Source organism: Tiliqua scincoides, chromosome 7, assembly GCF_035046505.1.
Source record: "Tiliqua scincoides isolate rTilSci1 chromosome 7, rTilSci1.hap2, whole genome shotgun sequence".
Classification (NCBI taxonomy): Eukaryota; Metazoa; Chordata; class Lepidosauria; order Squamata; family Scincidae; genus Tiliqua; species Tiliqua scincoides.
Genome location: NC_089827.1, coordinates 73,586,083 through 73,609,833, shown reverse-complemented (window position 1 = coordinate 73,609,833; position 23,751 = coordinate 73,586,083). Strand labels below are relative to the sequence as shown.

The window sequence follows — 23,751 nt, the reverse complement described above, 5'->3', positions numbered from 1 at the left end:
TAGGAGGGCAGGATTAGTGGTGTACCCAGAAGGGCAATGGGTGCAAATGCCCCAGGTACCAGATAGTTTGGCATTTGGGGGGCAGCACCGCAACCCACTCCCATCACCACTGGTTTTTTGAGCTGTCGGGAACCGCACAGACAATGGGATGGTTCCACACTGATCTGACAGCCAAACTTCTCTCTTCCCCTTTCTTTTAAAAAAGGATAAGTGGGTAGCCCTCAGAACGGCTGGGGAACCAACCCAGCCAAAAGCGGTGTGTGTCTCCTCCGATTCTGTGACGTCACCGCAATTACTTCTGGGTTGGGGGGGTGGCAAGCAAGGAGGAGGTGGCCCCAGGAGGAAAACCCCCAGGACTGCTACTGGGCAGGAGTGAGGGGGTGAAAAAGCAAATGCTAAAGAAAAATGATGAGCCACATCATAAGATATGTTCCAACTTCCTCCCCAGATCTTTTGCATTTTATTCTCCATTTCTGTTAGTTACATGGCCACTGGTTTCCACTAGGCATCTGCATGCATCTGACATGTTCACAAAAAAAGGTCTACAATACAGAGTTGTATATGTGGGAAAGGTCCCTACATTCAAAAATACCAGGGTGACGAACAGTTTTCTGGAGGTCTTACCGAACAAGATGGAGGGAACAGAAGTCATCACACAGTACTTAGCTACAAAGCATCATTGACAGAGAATAGACTAGAGAACAGTTTACCACAAAAAGTCACAAAAAAGTAAATATCTCTCTTATGCAAAATATACATTTTTTAGGATATATTTTAATTCCTATTTTATATTGACTGATGTCGATTCTGTGACCGTTTCAATAAAAAACGTATAGTATTTTCACTGCCAGTATTTTATTTCTCTCAATAGCTATAATCTGAGGTAACCATGAGGTAAACAAAATAAAACAAGACAAAGAAAGCTTCTATAGAACTGTGGACAAAAGTCGATGATTTTTTTAAAACCTTTCTTTTTTTGTCTACAGTCACATGTCTCTTATCAAAGTCAAAAGTAAACCCAAATGTTGGCATGTTCACCAGTATTCATAAAAATATAGATATGGCAAAAAACCGAGAGAGCAATGACTGGTAGCAAAATCCAATGCCGATCATGTTCATGAGTTACAAACTTTGCAAAAATACATTTGTTATGAGGAAACCTATGACAGACAGCATTTACATCACTATTGTTAAAACATGTGTGCCTTGCTATGATCCACAGCATGTGGGGACCAGGAAGATTATACGAAGAGGTGTGTTGGCCTTTTCTTTCGTTCTTTCTTTCATGGAGTCTCAGAGACGATGTCCTTGAATCAAGCATCCCTTGGCATAGATGACTAAGCAGATATTCCATGCACACACATCTTATTTACAGCTGACTCATCAATAGTGACTAATCATTGTGCCTGCTTGTGGCAGCAACCAGAGTGATCCTCAGTCCTCATAACCAGCTCCACTTCCAGGAGAAACTGGAAGAATCTCTTCACGGTGGCCAGTCTTATCAGGGCCCATTCAGGAGGAGCAGTCTCTTCCCAGTACAGTCCTTGGTATGGCTAAATTCCATTGTCCCTTTTTCAGCAGTCAAAAATCCATGATAAATTCTGTATAACACTGTAGCCAATAATAGCAGCACCAAATATTAATTCCTTTGCTAGAAGCTGTTTGCATATCAAATACAGACATTTTACTCTAGAGCAGTGGTTCTCAGCCGGTGGTACATGTACTACCAGTAGTACGCGTTGGGCGGTACATATAGCACTCATTGCCCGCAGCGAGATTGTGATGGGAGCTTCCAACGTTGATGGAAAGCTAGAGCTGGCAGGCAGAGCTCTAGTGCGCCATTTTCGAGCACAAGAAAAAGTTCTCCCGCCTGCCCTGAGCCTCTTACTTACCTTGGAAGCTCCCGTCGCGGTCTCTGAACATGGAAGTAACTGGTGATGATGTCATTGCCAATTACTTCCAGTGGTACCTCCAAGGACAGCATGATGGTCCATGGTACTTCGAGGAACAGCATTGACAAACGCTGCTCTAGAGCTACCATTGTCTTTTACCAAAACTGAGTCAATGTACATCTCTAAATATCAGAAATGTAAGCACTGGGGAAAAAATACAATCTTTTACAAGAAATGTTCACATGCAATTCATGCTAAAGGTTTAGGATCTATACAGGAAAAAAAAATATGTTACATGTTCAAATAGACTTCTTTTCTTACCAAAAATAAACATATGAAAATCAGGGATTTTTCAACAGTCTCAAGGATCTATTGTGACACTGATTTATTTATTTATCTTTTTCTCTTCCTTAGATTTCTAAGGCTCTTCTGTTGTCTGGGTGTTTTTCCTCACCAGCCCAAAACATCATATTTGTGACCGCATTCATGAAGTTGCATAAACAAGGCTGTCTTGTTTTATCGTAAAGAAAATGCCAGTGTGGGAGGGAGAGGGGGATAAAGAATGAATGAGGATTGCTAAGGAGGAGGGGGATTGAAGCAGCATCCCTACTGAAATGACAAAACCATTGCTAAGTCCCACATTTCGGGGGGAAAAAGTCAAAGAAGTGCCCAGTAAAGGATATCAGCTAACACTTGAGATATGCATAGATACATATATCAAAAAGTGAAAAAAGGAAGTAAAATGCATTTAGCAGCTCATCTTATATGAAGGGAACATTGGGAGAGAAGGAAGGCAACTCTGCTTTATGGAGACAGATGAAAAATACAATCAGACAGCTAGCCATATAGACACAGGAACAACACATAGGACAAAGTAACTTAAAAAAAATATAGAGTGAATCAAAACTGTGAAAGCTTGGGCGTTAAGAGGTTTAAGGCTGGTCAAAAACCCCTTTTGAAAACTATTCCTCTCCTATAGCTATGACCAAAAAAATAAGGCTCCAATAGTTGTCTTGCTTTTTGCTCGGCACTCTGCCTCTGAAAATGTTGAAGAACCCTGGAGTAGATACATTACTGTAGGACCAAGCAGCACTTGCAAGCTTAACTACTGCAAGCCTGGATGGTGTTTACCTTTCGTGCATGTTTTGTGCCTTCCCCAAGTCATTAAGAAAGAGATCTGGCCTCTGCTTGCGTGTAACCAGTTATGACAACCTCTTTGCAGTTATCTGTGTGCAAACAACCGGAAAAATTCAGAGCTCTGATACATCTGCGTCGTACCAAAGTCAATCACTCAAGAAATAACATCATTGAAAATAGGTTTGTTTTTTTTCTGAAAAATGAAAAGAACCAAAAAGAAATGCAAGATACCACCCCGTCCCTCATGCAGATCCGTTGAACATAGCTCTCATTTTAGCAGGATGGTAATATGCAAAACAAAACAGTCCAGAACAAACAAAAACAAAAATAACCCACACCATCTAGAACCATCTGAGGTCCTGGTAATCTGCAAGATGAATTTCAGATGATGGAGACATAATGGAGCATGCGAATGACCAGACTGAAGTCATGTCATGTGCAAAACAAGACAAAGATTCCACACATCTTTCGTATGGGTTGGAATCTGGAGAAATGAAGGTCTGGTGGATCGGTGATCAACTGGAAGCCCATGGGTTTAAATAGATCCTGAAAATATGCTTATTTACTTATACTGGCCAGTGAAGTCCATTAACTGTCCCTTTATTGCCATGGGAAAATTGGCCAAGAGCAGATTAAGAAAAAAAAAGTACTACTTTGGAGGGTTTTATATACAGAACAAAAAGATCTTAAGCTAGTGACATTGTCTTCTTCAGACAATTATATCATGGACAAGTTATACTCATATCAGTTGAACCTACAGTTAAGGCTAATCTGTTTCCAGGAGGAGGTAAAGATGGCTTCAAAGGGCACGTGTGAGTGTGTGATGCCTTCCGCTTTACAAGATGGATGGAATGGGAGACCGAGAGCGTCTCAGAGGACAAGGTGAACTGTAGGGTGATGTTACTGGAGACAGTCTCAGAGCATTGCCGGCCATACCAGCTATGTTGTTTAAACTCCGGGATTTTTCATAGCCTTTTATGAGAAAATGCACAGACATCAGTTGAATTCAGCCAGAAAATAAGACAGAAACAATGCAATGCAATGTAAACATATGTGTTCCTGGGGTTCTAAGAAAGTAAAAGTGAGTGTGATGACTTAAAGTGGAAGGGGGGGAAAAAGATAAAATGGTGCTATCCTGATTAGGGAGATTAACTAAGATTTACTCAGCATTTTACATTTTTCTTTCAGGCCACTGATGCCAATTCAGCACATGTTCAATGGCTATTGTGGAACTGGTTGGCAACCATCAGTCTCGAAAGACTATGGTATAAGCCTACAGCACCCGGTATTCCCAGGTGGTCTCCCATCCAAATACTAACCAGACCTGACCCTGCTTAGCTTCCAAGATCAGATGAGATCGGGCATGTGCAGGGCACTGACAGTAAAGGATTTATAGGCCCTTCTGCTTTGTGGTATGATCAGTGTTCCTCAACCAGTGGCATGGGTACCACCAATGGTATTTGAGGTGGTGTCTGGTGGTACTCATGGAACCCCTGGATACCTGCCACCTGGCAGTGAGATCAGGAACGCAACACAACATATAGCAGTAGGAGGCTCGGCTTGGTGGGTGGAGCTCCAAAGTATGCTTTTCTGCACTTGAAAAAGCCTTCCATCCATCCTGAGCTTCTTACTGGTATTGATGGTATCACATCTGGCCTTCCAACCCAGGAGAAACTGGTGATGAAGTCATCACCAATTACTTCTGCTGGTACTTTGAACAGGTAGACCTTGTAAAAGTGGTATGGCGGTGGACGAACATTGAGAAACACTGCTGTAGACAGATGAATAAAGCATTTGAAAGTGATAGATTTGGTGTCAAGGTCCGTTCTTGATATTTGAATTCACAACTTTGCTAGATAACTGAATTAAGTCTTTACTGCAATCATAAATGTAGAGTAGGGCTCTCCAGACTACAGCCTGTGGGACAGATGCAGAGTTCAGAGAAAGCCCTCCACTCTGTGGGCAGAGCTTACCGTTCTGCTGCGTTGCCACTACCAGCCGGACAAAGCAATGTTCTGGGCAGTCATGTCTGCCCGGAAATCCTGCTGTAAAGTCTGCTAGGATGATGGGCAACAGACCCAATGCCCAGAGCGTTGCTTTGTCCAGATCAGGTGGAAAGATGTTTGTTTCATGTGGTAAGCACTGCTTGGGACAGGGAAAATAACTGTCCCTCTTCACCCCAGCACAGTATCTTTCTCTAGTGGCTACATGCTGGTGTTTTTTGCATCTTTTCAATTGCGAGCCCTTTTGGAACAGGGAGCCATTAATCAGCTTCGTAAATTGTTTTATATGAACTTTTTTTATTAAAAAATTACACACTGTATAGATCTTCTTAATAATCTAATACTGTTTAAAGCATGATGTATTTGCAATATTGACAAGATTTGTTTTTCATTCAAAAGTGAGACTTCTGTGGCTTTTTAGTGACTGACACGGTAAGACAGTTTGCATTATCTCTCGAAGTGGTACTGATAAAAGAAACACTGCATGACTATAAGCCTAAAATAACAAGAATTTACATGCTATTGAGCAATGTTCCTCACTCTCACGGAATCCTACAGAAGTTCTCATTTCACAAAGGCTGTGAAACATCCGTTCAGCCTGGGGTACTTATCAAATAAGTCTAACTAGGAATGAAGTCCCCCAATTTCCATGGGGCTCATGTACAAAAAAAATTGTTGTTAGATGGACTGAGGCTCAGTCTAGGTCAGTGGTTCTCAAACACAAGGGCCACTCACTTTGGAAACATGAAACAACTGGGCAGGCACAACATTGTACGTAATATTTAACTTGCAGGTAGTGTGCATGCACACTACTTTTGAAGTGCAGCAAACACATCAAATATGGATGCCGTATATATCTTTTTTTATCTTTTTAAAAACTCACATATGCTTAGAAACACGAATTGGATTAAGGCTCCCGCATATAGTCATTTCATGACACAGATAAGCCATCCAATTCTATATGGTTCACTAAGCCAATGGGGGTTTTTCTCCTCCACCAGCGACACCTCCTCTGTGATTTCTGGGTTCTCCAGAGAAAGAGGAGGTGCTGGCAGCAGCAATCTGGTGATTGCCCCCGTTTCTTCACCTATGGAAGCTCCCACTTAAAAGGGGGGCACTGTCTCCCTTACAGGAGAAGGAACAGGGTGGCAGCCAGATCATGAAGTGGCCACCACCAGTGGCCTTCTCCTCCTTCTCCAGGCAAACCCAGAAATGACATCACAACTTCACTGTCCTGGGTGCCAAGGCCGTTAGATATGCCTCTGATAATGGGTGCCATTTCCCCTGGGGGCTGGGGATAAGAACAGGCCCTCAGTTTGGCTGTACTTGTCGTAAGAGGCGACTAAACAGCCACTGGGTAGATGGGACTCGTCAGCCTGGGAAGGCAGCTCATCTGAGAGAAGGAAAACTCTGATCCCAAACCTCCACTGCCTTGTGGCTACATCCAGTTAAGGAAAAGGCTTCAGGAGTCAACCTCCAGGCAAAATCCCGAGCCGGAGTCCCTGAGGCAGTTCATGGCTGAACACAGTCACAGTCACGTTCTGGCAACTCCTGCGACGCCGCTGGAACCAACCGTATTGGCCTCTGCCTTTCCATTGGACCATTTCAGTGACGTGGAGAGGGGGGATTTGCTGCATGGGAAACAGTCTATCCTCCATACCTACTTTACCCAGGCTTCATGCACTGGAGAGGATACTCTGTTCCAGAACCACCATTCAGAGCGTGACATCATAGTCTTCCGAGACTGAAGGATGCCAACAAGAATGGATGCTAGAACCTAAGGTATCTCCAAGCAATTTTTAAATAATCATTATAAGAGTGATTGAACGAGTGTGACTTAAATCGCAGCTATCGTTGTACAGGACAGACAAATGAAGCTATGGGTGAAACAACTCTCAAAAATAACAGACATATTTGAGGGTGGGTTGATGGGTCAAGGACAATTCTTGAAAGAAAGTGAGAAGGGGTCAACAAGGAAAGGAGGAAGTTTTTTTTAAAAAAATGTACATTGAATACAGTCTTTCCTACAGAGCATGTGATCTTATCTGCTTGGATCCAGGCTTCTGAATGCAGAAGAACAGTGCTGCATGAATTTTTATAGTCTAAAGAAAGAGTCCATACCTTTCCTGATCCCTCCATCAGTAGCGCCACACGCGTAATCACCTGCGGTCAGCAGGAAACAGGTTCCCCCTCTTCTGTTTTTGTCTCTGGTACTAGAACGTCTGATTGGCGGGAGCCTTTCCACAGGTGAGAGTGGCTGCTCATTTTCTGTACTGTCTTCACCTGATAACACTGGTCAAAGCACCAGGCCCATTGACATCAGATAGCCAGCAAGGACATGAGACATCCTAATGACTTTGCCTGACAGCCCCCTAGGACAAGTCCCTTGGTTTGGTTCTTTAAAATGCTACTGTATCACTGTGAATTTTATAAATGTTTAAGCACATTCACTGCTAACAATGGCTTCCCATGGAACAATGGCAGCAGTGGCAAGTACATGAACCTAACTATGCTAACTAAGTGAATGTGCTTTCATGGTGATTTATTCATACGGTATAAATCAGTGGCATCACCAGGGTTTGTGTCACCTGGTACGGGAGGTCAATGCATCACCCTTAAGATGAACCTCCTCTCATGCAGTGGCAGGGCAATACCCTGGGCAGTGGGCATGGAGATGTACCATCGCCTCGCCCCCCACTGGATTTTTGATAACTTTTGATAAAATAGAGGTATTTCAACATGGTTTGTTTCATTGCATTCTGCATGAACTTAAACATCGATTGATATATAACATGATGGTGCTATTTGAAAATACTAAGATTTAAAAATTTTGGCCAGTAGTGGTGTCATCCCCCCTGTGCGTGTCACCCAGTGTGATCCGTGTCGTCGTCCCCTAGCAATGCCACTGGTATGAATGAAGACCTTCCTAGCAGCCAGGGTGCCCCGTTACGTACAGATGCTTCTGTAGTTGTCTTTAGCTGACTTTAGGGGATGCTTAAATACTTGTTTTCACCCACCCACAAGGGCTCAATATTGCAAAAATTCACAATTTAAATTCTTTAAAATGCCTAATCCTAATTATGCCCATCCTTTGATTAATCCTGCTATTAAAAAGAAGAATTTATAATAAAAGGTATTTTAACATTTCAGAACTCAGAGCAATAATCCATTTTATATTTTTTTAAAAGGATTACTATAATGATAGCAGAAGGCACTGGAAAAGGAAAAGATGCATTTGATTTTCTTTTTTAAAATCATTTTAAGATTTTTTCTGTTCTCATCTTTTTCCTGTGATTAGGGGACGTGCCTGCAGATTTATGGCAGACCTGCAGACTGTGTCACCTGCCTGCTGGTATATCTTGGCATATCCCAAGGAGGGCCTAAGTAATCATAGAAAAGCAATGGACATTATCACTTTGAAAGTTGAACAGGGTGAGGAGAGGGCGGAACTGGAAGGTGATGGGGCAGGGGTGGGTGGATTGGGCTTGGGAGGGTGTGGGTTTGGTGCTGGCGCACATCAAATTGAAACTCCTTTCCAGGGCCTGACCCACCTGCACAGATCAACTCGAACCCATGCAAGCAATATCGCTCTGGAGTTTTGGCTATAACTTTTGATAGAATAGAAATATTTCAATGTGGTTTGTAACATTGAATTCTGCATGAAATTGCGCATCGATTGATATATAACATGATGGTATTATTCAAAAATACCAAGATTTTAAACATTCTGGCCAGTAGCGGTGTCACCCCGTGAGCATGTCACCTGGTGCAGCCTACACTGACCCAAAGGAGTCCTCCAGTAGCCAAAAATCCCCCACAGGATGCAATGTAGCCCACGCTGGCCCCGCTGCATTGCCATGCTGTTAAACAATATCCGGTATTGATATAAGGGTATCAAAGATATTCAGAAGATTGGTTTCATTTCAAGATGGTGGATGGGACATATGTGGGTCAGAGAAGTTAAGAATAAACCTGGTTTCCTATCAAAGGGTAGGATGCAAACATCACTTTTGCTTCTGAAAAATTTAGGAAAGCGTTTTGGAATGGCATTAAGACATGTTTTAATTTTGCCTTCTCTTGAGAAATATTGGTATAAGGTTGTGAGCCCTGGTAGACAGCTCTGAATACCTGTCCTCGCTCAGGGGGCATCTGTAATTGAAATCTAAGGGAGAACACTCAAAAAGTGTTGTCTCGAATGTGGGCCTAGATTAACCACCCATGTTTAAATGACTGCTTCTTGTATAGCTACTAGTCTTTCATGCCACCTCTGTGGCATAAGCAAAGCGAACAGAAGATAAACACACGTCACGCAAAACAAGATGACATTCAACAGAAATGGAGGCACAACTGTTAGGCATGCAGGGAACAAAACAGAACATCTGTACAGTGCAATGGGCCAAAGGAACAGTAGATGCCATCAGTAAAACCAAAGAACGGGAAAGAGAGGCGTACGTAAGGCAGCTTAGCATTCACGAGACATGGAGCACACACTACGGACCAGCGATGCACAGACCTGGCGACATCATTCTTATGCCATAGCTGCTGCGCCATCTACGAGACTGACATATGGATACGGTGAGTTGGAGGGAGAGGTGTGTGAACTACATCCTCTAGCTGCAGAAAGATTCGATGCTTTCTGACGCTTTGTACTGCCAAACATACCACACATGCATTGGGGACTGGGGCCTACCTGATTTATTGTGTTCCATCAGCCGGTTGTCTTTGCCTAGGCAGATCTCCCCCTGTGTGCTATTGCAGGCCATATTCAAGTCTGTCTTGCAAAAGGTAGGGGAGCTTGCCTGAGGAGCAGGTGGGATGTGCTTCTTCCTCTTTCTTGGAAGCTTCTGTTTGGCCATGGCCAGAGAGTAGTACATTCCAAAATTGTTGACAATTACAGGCACTGGCATTGCTATGGTCAACACCCCGGCTAGAGCACACAGTGCCCCCACCAGCATGCCTGACCAGGTCTTGGGATACATGTCTCCATACCCAAGAGTGGTCATGGTGACCACAGCCCACCAGAAACCAATGGGGATGTTTTTGAACTCTGTGTGTTCGCTTGCGGAGGGGTCATTGGGTTTGGCTCCAATTCGCTCCGCGTAGTAGATCATGGTGGCAAATATCAACACTCCCAATGCCAAAAAGATGATGAGCAGCAGAAATTCATTGGTGCTTGCTCGGAGCGTGTGACCCAACACCCTGAGGCCTACAAAATGTCGGGTGAGCTTGAAGATTCGCAGGATCCTCACAAACCTCACCACCCTGAGAAAACCAAGCACGTCCTTTGCAGCTTTGGAGGAGAGCCCGCTGAGGCCCACCTCTAGGTAGAAGGGCAAGATGGCCACAAAGTCAATGATGTTCAAGAGGTTCTTGACGAACTCAATTTTGTTGGGCGAGAAAACAACGCGGACTAAAAACTCGAACGTAAACCACACCACACAGACGCCTTCGACGTAAGTCAGCGCGGGATCTGTCTCAATTTCGTACTGCAGAATCACTTCGGTGCCGTTGATCGACGGCTCTGTTTTGTTGATGATGGTGTTGAATGCTTCGTGGGTCTCCAGGCAAAAGGTCGTGATTGAAAGTAGGATGAAGAATAAAGAAGCAAAAGCAATGAACTGCAAAAAAAGGGAGACATTAGAAATGAATTCAAACAAGGCGATCAGGTGCCCCTCCCCAAAGATAATCCACATCGTACAGTTTTAGTACAGGGGTGTCAAACTCATTTCATACTGAAAGCCGATTTGTGTTTGTGATGCCTGCTGAGGGCCGGAAGTGATGTCGTAAAGCAGGAAGTGATGTCATTAAGCTGGTCATGACCAAAAATAAACACTTTTTCTCACATAGGAATTCATTCGCTACTAATAGTAGAAGAGAAGATATGCAAATCTTGATCATATTTTCAAGATATTGGAGAGCCCAATTATCACACGGGCTGCCTTTCAGCAGTGACACCTCAGCAACTGAATAGCTGAAGAGAGCCTAAATGCCAGATAAAGAGCTTCTGGGGGTCGCATACGGCCCATGGGCCCTATGTTTGGCACTCCTGCTCGAGTAGGTTAACGTTTCTGCGGGGAAGACTCTCAAGACACTTCTCAAAACAGTACACTTGCTACTCAATCCGATGCATGTAAATTTAGGGAAGTAGGGATTTGATTTTTGGGGAGCTGCAGGATTGATCAGAAGGGGAAAAAATATAGTTCAAGGCTCAAAGGGCAAATCCACAGCTCACGCAAATGGATTGTGGGACATTCATTCCTTACAAGGGTCAGGTAGTGTTCCTTCTTGATTAGAACCTACCCCCCCTGAAAAAAAAAAAAACAACGGCCATGCTTATAATAAAAGGTTGAAATTATCATAATGATATCTAAGTTGTGATGAAAAACGAAGTATATCGAAACTGATTTGGATTTTTGAATGCATCATTTGTTTCCATCCATTTGTGAAACTCCTATTGCCTTAGCAAATGACAAAACAGAGTATTATATGGAGGAAATATCTTAACACACTGGTACCTATTAGACAGACAACGGAAACAGGCTTCTGCTCCTTTCCAGTTCCCAGGAATTCCCCCAGGAGTGGGGGAGGGGAAAAAATCTTTCTACTTGGAATTACAGCACAGATTTTGGCTTTACCAGCTCAGAAAATGCATCTGCCAAACCTCTGGTAAACTTAGAAATTTCCCAATCAAATCTGTGCCTGGAAACCAAAGCCATGCTCATCCCTCTGCAACATCTCTCCGCTCATCCTTGATGGTGACCTTGTCATACCCTTAGGAGGCAGCACAGAAAGATGTCACAACAGCACGGAGAAAAACTGGGCGTTGCGTTCAGCCAGCACTGATTTATGTACTTCAGGACGCTCTAAACCGGCTGAGATGCCTCATCAGAGTCTCGGTTAGCCGACACAAATCCAGGAAGCCTGGTGTGATGAAGGGCCAGGAAGGGGGTTAGGATGCAGCAATCCTGCCCCTCCCAGGCCTGGTCCACCCCATTCCACCCTCCCCCACCCAGGAACACCTTTCCCCTGCTTCCCTGCCACCCTCCCTACCCGCTGCACCAGTTGGTGCTAGCCTACCTGGAACAGGTAGCACTACTCTTGGATGCTACACCACCAGCTCACAAGTCACTGTAAATATACTTTAAAGAATTTGCAATACTCTGAGCCAGCGCAAGGAGGGCTGCACTGGTTCACAGAGATGTTTGGATTGTGCTCTCACTGGTCCCAGTATCCATCAACCTCTCCGAAAGCGCTTTGAAGGCCCATTTCTTTGTGTTACTGCACAACATGCACATGAGATCCTGAAAAACTCTGATAAACCCAGAGACGGTTCAAATTTGCATGTTGCACTTTGGTGAGATTCTTGGTAGACCACTTTCAGAAGGGACAGCCGTGTTAGGCTACAATGCTACGCGTGCTTTCCTGGGAGTAAGCCGCACTGAATTCAGTGGGTCTTACTTCTGAGTAGGCATGCATAGGATTGGGCTGTAAGTCTGCTGCAACAAAAATAACAGCAGGGTGGAACCTTAAAGACCAGCGTATTTATTATTGCAGAGATTTTATGCTCTACGTAAAAACCTAGGATAATTCTGTATAAAGCTTAGGTGCCTATCAAACAGGCACAGTGTCAGTTCAAAACAGCAGTAATTGGTGTTAATAAGATCTTCGTAGCCATGCTAAATTAATTTACCCTGTAAAGTGGCAGAAAACCATTGCCTAGCTAGAAGCCTGAACAGATAGAATCAAATCTCTTGATACAGTCTAATTCACCAGTTTCATACTGGAGTTTCCCTTGTTAAAGAAAGGTGCCTTTCAAGTCAGCCACAGGGTGAGACCAAAATGGTCTGCCGACATTCTCTGAATGTTACCATTTTTTACATCAGATCTGTGTCCAGTTGTTCTTCTGCATAGAGACCGTTCTGTTTGTCCTGCATGGACAGCAGAAGAGCATTGCTAGCCGAGAAGAGCACACAAGTTGGAGGACAAGCTGCTGAATGAACCCCTGATAGTACGGGCTACATCATTAGGTCCTGAAACAGTGTCACCTGAATGCATATGGAGACAGAGTTCATTTGGGTTGGTTGTAGAATCTGGCCCCTCTGTTATAAGAACATAAGAACAGCCCCACTGGATCTAGATCTAGGCCCATCTAGTCCAGCTTCCTGTATCTCACAGCGGCCCACCAAATGCCCCAGGGAGCACACCAGATAACAAGAGACCTCATCCTGATGCCCTCCCTTGTTTGTTTCTGTCCTGTTTCTATACTGTTGCTAGTTGCTAAGTTACCCAGGGCGGGGGGGGGGGACTGTCTCAGAGCCCAATCCTATGCATTTCTATTTAGAAGTAAGTCCCACTGTAGTCAGTGGGGGCTTATTCTCAGGTAACTGTGCATAGGATTGCAGCTTCACAGCCCAATCCAGCTCTACTTCCAGTTTGCTTCCATGACCTCCTGTCACATCCAGTAGGCATTCCGATGGGAGCGGGAAATGGACCTGTGCAACCCAGAAGCAGCCTTAGGGAACTCTGGGCAAGGCTGACTGAAGCAGATTGAAGCATTACATCACAACCCACTGCATACCTACCATTTGGGAAACAATGGCTTAGGATGAAATCCTATACACACCTGGGAGTAAGTTCCACTGAACTCAGTGGGACATACTCTTGAGTAGACATCCATAAACGTGCTGAACAACTGCTTTAGTGATTGAAGCTGCATAAATTATGTAGATATACAATTAAAGCATGCAAGCCAAACTAGTATCATTGGAAATTCTCCATGCTATCTTAGGGGATAACAATCATCTTTTTATCTTTAGCACATTTTCGACATTTCGCTTTTAATGATTCCAAAATGCAGACCTAAAATTAGCTTGCTTAAGCTGTTATCACAATGGGTGCAGAGTAACAGATAATCACCATAAAATCCACGCAGTGTTATTAGCTACTATGTCAAACCCTTTCCCCCAAATCCGCTCTGAGCGTTCCTAACCCGAACAGTCATAAAGCACCATCAAGTAATCAAAACTACAAATCTAGGCTAACCTTGGCAAACGCTTCAAATGGAAATCACACTCCGGGGCATTTCTTTCTAATGCTTGCCCAGGGGTGTTTAGAACTTAAAATGCAACATGACTCTCAATCTCCAATCAACTCAGACCCTTAAACTCAAGGACTAAAGAACACCAAATTGATCAAGGCAGGGATCTCATGAAAATTAGATCTAAACTACGGCGTGGAAGGCAGAAACCAGTAACTCACCACAAATGAGAGAGAGAGAGCATATTAAGAGATTCCTTTTTCTGCACTTAGCTGCTTATTAATTCAGAATATATAATTCTTCTTTTGGAAGACAGGTATCACCCCATTGCCATTGCCCTTGATCTGAGACTCTCAGGAATAGCCTCCATAGAGAAAAATAAAGGCCATGCTGTGAACTGATGATCCAGATAAGTCCCACTTAGACACATAGCTAGAGAGACTCTGAGTGCAAACATAATGTGGAGATCAGCCAGCCCAACCCCCCTGTGCTGGCCCTATGAGTGTCACAAATGTGCCATAAAACACATTTGCAACAACTCCTGAGCTGTGTAGGCTGATGCAAGGGCACATACCAGCTTCCCAGTGCTGGATCCAGACCAGTGAAAGGTAACTTGGCAGCGGGGGGGGGGGGGGGACAGTTTCGGAGGTCTCCTCTGGGTAAGGGAACAACTGGGGATAAGCCCCCACAGTCTATTCGGACCAGCGCCAGCTAAATAGCTAGCTCAAGTTCGGATGGATCCATGTTGCAGGATCAGGTCTGGGAAGAGGGTTAGGATTCAATGGTTACCACTGCTGCCAAATCTGCCCCCTTCCCAGTCCCATTTCACCTTGCCCCACTTCCCCCTTCCCCACCCTTCCCCACCCTTCTCCCTTCCCCACCCTTCTCCCTCTCCTGCTGACTAACCTGCTCCAGCAAGCAGCAGGACAGCTGACAACACAGGCTGGAAGCTACTGGCCTTCTTACCAGTGTTCCTGGCAGTGTGCTGAGTAGTGTGGTGCCGGAGCGCCTTTTGTGACTGGCGCTAACTGCATTATGGCTGTCAAGGCCAGCAGAAGAGGAGCACCAACCGCGAATGGTAGATATAGGGCCGGACTGTTAGGCTGATATACTTTGTGCACTTGCCTGAGAGCAAGTCCCATGGAATTTAGTGAGACTTACTTCTGAGTAGACATCCGTGCTGTCACTAGAGAGTGTGGGGAGGGTGATCTGCACTGGGTGATGTGCACTGGGAGGTGACACCACTACTAGCCAACTTTGGTATTTTTGAATCATACCATCATGGTTTATATTATTTGATTGCCAATTTCATGCAGAATGCAATGGGTATCTCTAATCTATCAAAAGTTATAGCCAAAAAACCAGTGGGGTATTGTAATGGAAGATCAGAAGATCATCAGGTGGATGATGAGGTGTTGACAGCGATTCCATGTTTTGACAGCTGGTTGACAGCTCTGGGAAGGGGAGGGCTGGCTCCACAGCTGTAATCAATCAAGACCAATGGGACTCTGATGGACACCTGAGCTTCATTTGACCTTGATGGGATTTTGAATGGACACGGGCTGAAGAGATGGCTCAGCTGAGCCTAATTTGGACTTAATAAGGGGCTAGCAAGGTAGCTCACAGCTGAGCTGCATTTTGGATTATGAGACATCCAAGGATAAAAGGCAGCTTCAGAAGGACCAAAGGCTACTCTGACCCAGAGGGAGACGCTACCTGATCCAGAGGAGACCTGACCTGACCAGCATTTGACCTTGGACTGTGACCTGGCATATCATTTCTGGACTCTGCTTTGGCAATCTGCACTTATTGGACTGGGACTGGACTCTGACTTTTGCCTGCTGCACTTGTGAGTTTAACAAGGGAAGCTAATTAGCCTTAAGTGGGCACAAGGTCCAGTGGGGAGGAGCTGTGGCAAGACAGGTGGGCCAATGGCACATCACCACCTAGGGGGCACTACCCCCCCCCACTGCATGGGAGGAGGTTCCTCATGGGAATGATGCACTGGAGTCCTGTACCGGGTGACACAAGCTCTAGTATACCACTGGTAGACATGTTAATGTTGTAACAACGTAAGACTTTTTTTTTCTTCTTCTTCAAAATCACCCTCTAGTAACCAGCAGAGTAAAACTGAATTTCTCTATGCATTGGGAAAAATAATCCAGTACAAATTTTTTTAAAAATCTGCCCTAAATTGAGAAACATGGAAGCTAATGCCCGGACAGCATAATACAACTGACACTGACCAGAGTGTCAGTGCCAGCAATACACTGACAATACTACAATCACACACTAACCAGAGATCGGAGTAGGGCCAAACCTGAACATGCAAACCACCCCGCTTTATGGTGAGTATATCTGTTGCTCTTGCAAAAGAAATCCACAGGACTAGAGAATAATATGGATCACTGTCAGAAGTGGTGAACCTCCACAGTCTGCAGAGTCACCCAGAAGACAGGGAGGAAAAGAAGGCTGCAGCAGTGATATGTTGCTAAATTGGGTAACAGGATGGTCGATAACCTTGAAATCTTATCCGCATAAAGCAACATTCTCGGCTTGGAAGGGAAGGAGGGACAACTAAACATTGGAAGCAAGTACACAGGCTGTATTTAAGCCCTTCATTTTGACTTTATATAAATGACCATACAACTATAGTTATGGTTCATATAGTGCCATCCATGTGCCGGCCCATGGGGCTTGTCGTCTAGAACAGGGGAGTCAAACATAAGGCACGCAGGCTGAATGCGGCCTCCGGAAGCAATTTATCCATTATTATTGGGTTCTCCCAGCTTGATAATCTCCTATCTTGAAAAGATGAACAAGATTTGCACATTTTCTCTTCCGTCATTTGCAGCTAATGACTTTCTATGTGAGAACAGTGTGCTTATTTCTGGCCATCATCTCCTTAATGGTGTCACTTCCAGCTTAATGGTGTCACTTCCGGTGCTCAGCTGGCAGCATGAATCAGTGGTGGACTTCCCCAGCCCTTCGCTCTGGGGCACCGCCTCCCCACATGCAAATCCAACCCCCCCCCCCACTTACCTGGAGTGCACAGAGCCTTGCGTGACTCCAGGACCCACCGGGGAAGCCTACTAAAGCTTGCCCAGGCTCTTATTATTATTATTATTATTTTATTTATTACTAACGGTATTTATATACCGCTTTTCAACTAAAAGTTCACAAAGTGGTTTGCAGAGAAAAATCAAATAACTAAATGGCTCCCTGTCCCAAAAGGGCCACCCAATTTTGGGTGGGTCCTTTTTTGGGAGAAGGGCGGGATAAAAATAAAGTTTTATTATTTTTTTATTATTATCTAAAAAGATGCAAATGAATACCAGCAGACAGCCACTAGAACAGACACTGCTGGGGTGAGGTGGGCCAGTTACTCTCCCCCTGCTAAAAAACAGGAGCACTCACTTGAAAAAGTGCCTCTTACCCAATTAGCAGGGGTTCTTAAACTGTGCTTCCAACGCCTCACCCCAGATGGTGTTTCGGCTATACCTTTTGATAGAATAGACCTATTTCAATGCGGTTTGTTTCACTGCATTCTGCATGAAATTATACATCCAATGATACGCAACATGATGGCATTATTCGAAAATGCCAAGGATTTAAAAATTTTGTCCAAAAGTGGTGTCACCCCCCTGTACGCGTCACCCAGTGTGGTCCAGCCCCCCCCGAGTGACACCACTAGCAAAGGATCATGGCACATTCAGTCTCTCCATTTAATTGTGAGGCCCTAACACTTAAAGCAGTGCAATGGTAAACTTGCAGAGTGAATGTATTTTTGTATTGGCAACCTTCAGTCTCGAAAGACTATGGTATCGCGCTCTGAAAGGTGGTTCTGGCACAGCGTCTAGTGTGGCTGAAAAGGCCAATCCGGGAGTGACAATCCCTTCCACACCGGGAGCAAGTGCAGTCTGTCCCTGGTCTGTCTCCCTGGCTATGGGCCTTCCTTCTTTGCCTCTTAGCCTCAGACTGTTGGCAAAGTGTCTCTTCAAACTGGGAAAGGCCATGCTGCACAGCCTGCCTCCAAGCGGGCCGCTCAGAGGCCAGGGTTTCCCACTTGTTGAGGTCCATCCCTAAGGCCTTCAGATCCCTCTTGCAGATGTCCTTGTATCGCAGCTGTGGTCTACCTGTAGGGCGCTTTCCTTGCACGAGTTCTCCATAGAGGAGATCCTTTGGGATCCGGCCATCATCCATTCTCACAACATGACCGAGCCAACGCAGGCGTCTCTGTTTCAGCAGTGAATACATGCTAGGGATTCCAGCACGTTCCAGGACTGTGTTGTTTGGAACTTTGTCCTGCCAGGTGATGCCGAGGATGCGTCGGAGGCAGCGCATGTGGAAAGCGCTCAGTTTCCTCTCCTGTTGTGAGCGAAGAGTCCATGACTCGCTGCAGTACAGAAGTGTACTCAGGACGCAAGCTCTGTAGAGTGAATGACAACTTCACATACTGTGGTTGGTTGGCAACCTTCAGTCTCGAAAGACTATGGTCTAAGCCTACAGCACCTGGTATTCCCAGGCGGTCTCCCATCCAAGTACTAACCAGGCCTGACCCTGCTTAGCTGAGTGATCGGGCATGTGCAACATTAAAAGTACATACTGTGGCTTAACACAATATTTTGATATGCTGGTGCCAGTTTCATCCGATTCAGCCTTTTCTCTGGAAGCCTCTCTTTCCATCCTTTTGTCCTCATCAATCACAGGTTATTTTGAAGGGAGTGCCATTTAAGCAGAGGCAACATGCTGAATAAGATGGTCTTAACAATGATTCTAATGAGACTGTCTTTCCTTTCTTGTGATATTCATCCTTGTACAAGGCTGCTAAGCCCATCTGTTCCCATTCTGAAGGCAGTGAGCCCTAGGAATGAGTCACCCATTTCTGTGTGCATAATTGAGCAGCAGGCGACAGGTGAAGGATGCACAGCTGTTTGTCCATTGTCAACGAGGACCCACAAATTATCCCCTTGTTTCAACCTCCAAATGATAGCAAAATATATGGTGGTGGCGGTGATGCGGATGACAATATACTCAGCATTTACATTGCACTTTCTAAGTGTTGAAAATAACTCCCCATATACTATCACAATAATCCTCAACATCAGCCTTGTAAAATAAGCCAGCATTATTATTCCCATATTGCAGATGCAGGGCTGAGACAGATGCTCATTCAAGGCCACTTAGCAGGTTAGTAGCTCAGATGAAATATGAACCAGATATTCCCTGGATCACAGCTCACACACTTACCCTACATCACACGGCTACCTTTCAGTAGTAAATCTTGACAAACTATATAAGGTTGGAACTGATTAATGCTGAAAAAGTAAATAGTGCCCTGCAGGCTTTACCAAAAGGTTGTAATTGTCTCTTCATCACTATAAACAGATATGTTTCCACCAACCCATTTGCAGCAAACTACTTGGGAAATTGCATGGTACGTGTGGTTCTTAAACATGCTGTTTGCCATGATTAAGCCATTTTTTGGTACACTGGCAGAAATGCTAACAGCTGTAATGGCATCAACTTAGCTAGTCCTTTACCTTTTGCCTTGTAGATGAGGATTTCAAGGATGGCATATAGAATCCCATGTAATTCTTACAGTGCATTCCTATGCATGCCTACTCATAACAAAGCCCACTAGAACTTACTCCCAGGAAAGTGTGTACAGGATCAGAGCAGTGGCATATCCAGGAGCTCACAGCAAGCATAAGAACATAAGAACAGCCCCAGTGGATCAGGCCATAGCCCCATCTAGTCCAGCTTCCTGTATCTCACAGCGGCTCACCAAATGCCCCAGGGAGCACACCAGATAACAAGAGACCTCATCCTGGTGCCCTCCCTTGCATCTGGCCTTCTGACATAGCCCATTTCTATAAGCACTGAAACTGTGCCACTGTCCAAACAGAAAAGGGGAGATTATAGGGTGGGAAGCCAGTCCTGTTCATCCCACCAAGTGAACTTGTGCAAAAATCCATGAATGCCAAGTCCCCCTTAAAAATAAGAAATGAAAAACAGTGTTCATTTACCTCTTTTGGGAGGTCCCCTGAAACTGGTGAAAAAAATGCACCATTGGCTGTGGTGTGGAAGTGCACCATCGGTAGAATGTAGGTGAGTCTGTGCCTGGTGCCCCCCTTCAAATGGTGCCCAGGGCAGATGTCCCTATTGCCACACATTATCCTAGATAATGCCACTGGATTGGAGCCTTGATATAATCACAGAAATCAAATGAATTCTATTGCTATGGCAAAATGCCCGTCTATTCGAAAATATTTTCCCACTCACAATCATTTCAGACTGAATTCATGACCTTCTATCGAGTATATGATGTTGAAGAACATAAGGTCATTTCCTGAGTTCTTCATAAAATAATGAGTTACTCCATCACAGAAGCAATACAGCGAATTACCACCAGTCAAGGGGGACAATACTGGGCTAAATGGATCAATGGTCTGATTCCACATAAGGCCATTTCACAAGTTGCTAATTTGTTTCCTAAGGCTAGAAAAATACTTTCTTTACCTGGTAAAGACATTTTGAAAAGGATGCTGTCTTCTCTTCTCAGTCCTTCTTGACCACTACTTTCTCCTTGGTATTGTAATTCTAGGTTAAGTACAGTTTATATCCAGAGGCTTCAGTGACAGTTTTTAAGGCTCCGTTCATTCATTTGCATTGATTTCAGGCTTTATAAGGCTGCCTTTGCAGGAGAGGAGCTGAATATTCAATCAGCTCTTGAAATATAACACTTCATGTTCTCCAATAAGAACATAAGAACAGCCCCACTGGATCAGGCCATAGGCCCATCTAGTCCAGCTTCCTGTATCTCACAGCGGCCCACCAAATGCCCCAGGGAGCACACCAGATAACAAGAGACCTCATCTTGGTGCCCTCCCTTGCATCTGGCATTCTGACATAGCCCATTTCTAGAATCAGGAGGTTGCACATCATGGCTTGTAACCCGTAATGGATTTTTCCTCCAGAAACTTGTCCAATCCCCTTTTAAAGGCGTCCAGGCCAGACGCCATCACCACATCCTGTGGCAAGGAGTTCCACAGACCAACCATACTCTGAGTAAAGAAATATTTTCTTTCGTCTGTCCTAACTCTCCCAACACTCAATTTTAGTGGATGTCCCCTGGTTCTGGTGTTATGTGAGAGTGTAAAGAGCATCTCCCTATCCACACTGTCCATCCCCTGCATAATTTTGTATGTCTCAATCATGTCCCCCCTCAGGCGTCTCTTTTCTAGGCTGAAGAGGCCTAGAATAGGAATAGGGGTTCAGGACGGATAGGGGAAAAAAATTAAAAACAGCCTCTGCTTCCTAAAGTTTTGTTAATTTTTTGTTGTTGTTTTTTGTTGTTTTTTTTTAATTCGGTTTTTGAAATGTCCTTTTTTTGAACTTGGAATGCTCATGGTGGCTGTAGTGGTGTAGACAGGAGGTGCTAAGCACTAAGATTTGCAGGCACCCTCACTGCAGCGTGCAAGCAGCCCCTCCCCGTCAGAGCCATTCCAGGTAGTAGGAGGAAAAAAGAGGTGTATGTCCCCACCACCTGGAATGGCTCCATGGGGAGAGGGGCTGCTTGCATGCTGCGGTGAGGCTCCCTGCAAAACTTAGTGCTTTGCACTCCCTCTCACTATGCCACCGGGTGGCTGAACAGCTCTGGATTTGGTCACAGGTGACATAAGTCTGATAGAAAGGGAGCCCCTCCTATGACAGATCCTATATTCCCTGCAGGCTGAGAAAGACCCTGTCAAAAAACCCAGGTAGCGGCACAAAGCACTGAGCTCAACGAGAAGACACAGCAGCATGCTTTTCAAAGCCGACAGACAAATATTTTCATAGCCACCTGAAACGAGGAATAATAAACTCAAAAATCTGCCTTATAAAGAGTGAGTGCACTGGTCCACCTAGCTCAGTAACTGTTTACACCAGGGGTGTCAAACATAGGGCTTCTGGGCTTGATGCAGCTCATGGAAGCTCTTTATCTGGTCCACGTGATAAATGGGCTCCCCTGTATCTTCAAAATATGATCTGCGTATTTTCTCTTCTGTCATCTGCAGTGAATGAGTTCTTAGGGGGGGAAAATGCTTATTACGGGGTCATACCATAATGACATCACTTCCTGCTTAATCACCCCACTTCTCCAGCCCTCAGCAGGCACTGTGAATCCTATTTTGGCCCACTGTATGAAATGAGTTTGACACCCCTGATCTACACCACTGACAGTAGCTCTTAAGGTTTTCAGACAAGGGCCTTTCTTGGTCTGCAGAAATGTATCACATATAAGAGACTCCCTCTGAATCAAGCTTATGCTACTTGCATCCACTGAACCAAAAGCATTTCGCCCACCATAAACTGTGACCTGCCAGGTACCTGACAATCCCCTTCTTTTTGCAGTCCAAGGGGGCATATACGTTTTCTCCCCAGATCAGGATACTTTAAGCTTTGAAGAGTTCCAAACCCCCCCCCCCTTTGAAGCCAAATGAGTCCTGGAAGGATCAGTGAGAAAGTGCTTCTTCTAATCCTAATTAATTCCCCTCAAGGACTCCTTTAAGCCATTAAGGGAGAAAAGTCCTTATCAGTTTAAAGTTTGGCAAGGTGAACGTTATCTCAGTTTCCCCTCTTAGTTTCATATCACAGGGAAGGAGCATTAGAAACGCCCCTCCCCTTGTGCCACTTAGGTTTGCAGTCAGCATCTTCCTCCTTTCCTTAGATCAAAACCTTAACAGGGCAATTGTGCTATAGGACTAGCAGTAGCGTCACTAGGAGTCACTGGTGTTGTCCATTGCAGGAAGCCAGCATGTCACCCTTGCAATGGACCTCCTCCCATGTAGTGGGTAAGGCAATGCCCTGTGCAGTGGGCGTGGTGATGTGACATTGCCCTGCCACTGCTGGTCTTTTGGCTATAACGTTTGACAGAATCGAGATATTTCAGCACTGTGTATAACACTGCATTCTGCATGAAAATACGCATCGAATGATATATAACATGATGGTGTCATTAGAAAATATCAGGATTTAAAATTTTTTGGCCAGTATTGGTGTCACCTGCCCCCATGCGCGTCTCCTAGTGTGGCCTGCATCCCACGCACCCCCTTTGTGATGTCACTGAGTGCTAGACAGCTAAGATTTGCAGCATTGGTGAGGAGGGAGCAACTCATATCCTGGAACAAAATAGGCTCTTGCACTATAGGTAGGCAAGGAGAATTCCCCAATGGTTTATCCCTCCCATATGGTTTGTTGAGACATGACATCCCAGATGTCACCACTGGGGGCTGGGGGACAAGAATAGGCCCTCTGTTTGGCTGTACTTATCATAAGAGGCGACTAAACATTCACCGGGTAGATGGGACTCGTCAGCCTGGGAAGGCAGCTCATCTGAGAGAAGGAAAACTCTGATCCCAAACCTCCACTGCCTTATGGCTACATCCAGTTATGGAAAAGGCTTCAGGAGTCAACCTCGAGGCAAAATCCGGAGCCGGAGTCCCTGAGGCAGTTCATGGCTGAACACTGTCACATTCTGGCAACTCCTGCGACGCCGCTGGAACCAACCGTATTGGCCTCTGCCTTTCCATTGGACCATTTCAGCAATGTGGAGAGGGGGGATTTGCTGCATGGGAAACAGTCTGTCCTCCATATCTACCTTACCCAGGCTTTGCGCACTGGAGAGGACATTCTGTTC

At 45.0% G+C, this 23,751-nt stretch overlaps 1 protein-coding gene and 1 pseudogene across 8 annotated transcripts in view; both read right to left on the bottom strand.

The window, feature by feature from the left end:
* Positions 1-1,501: 1,501 nt before the first annotated feature.
* Positions 1,502-23,751, bottom strand: part of KCNC2 (potassium voltage-gated channel subfamily C member 2) — a 104,650-nt gene continuing 82,400 nt past the window's right edge. For 2 of the 8 annotated variants that reach the window (XM_066633751.1, XM_066633755.1), the window contains 3 exons: positions 9,723-10,650; positions 7,154-7,324; positions 1,502-1,611 (listed from right to left, as the gene is read on the bottom strand). In XM_066633751.1, coding sequence (XP_066489848.1) covers positions 1,502-1,611; positions 7,154-7,324; positions 9,723-10,650 — 1,209 coding nt within the window. Of the gene's footprint in view, positions 1,612-3,056; positions 3,119-3,864; positions 4,002-7,153; positions 7,325-9,718; positions 10,651-23,751 lie in introns of those variants that run through there. The other 6 variants (XM_066633754.1, XM_066633753.1, XM_066633749.1 and 3 more) reach the window with 6 other exon arrangements.
* On the bottom strand, positions 4,300-4,416 carry LOC136658078 (5S ribosomal RNA; annotated as a pseudogene).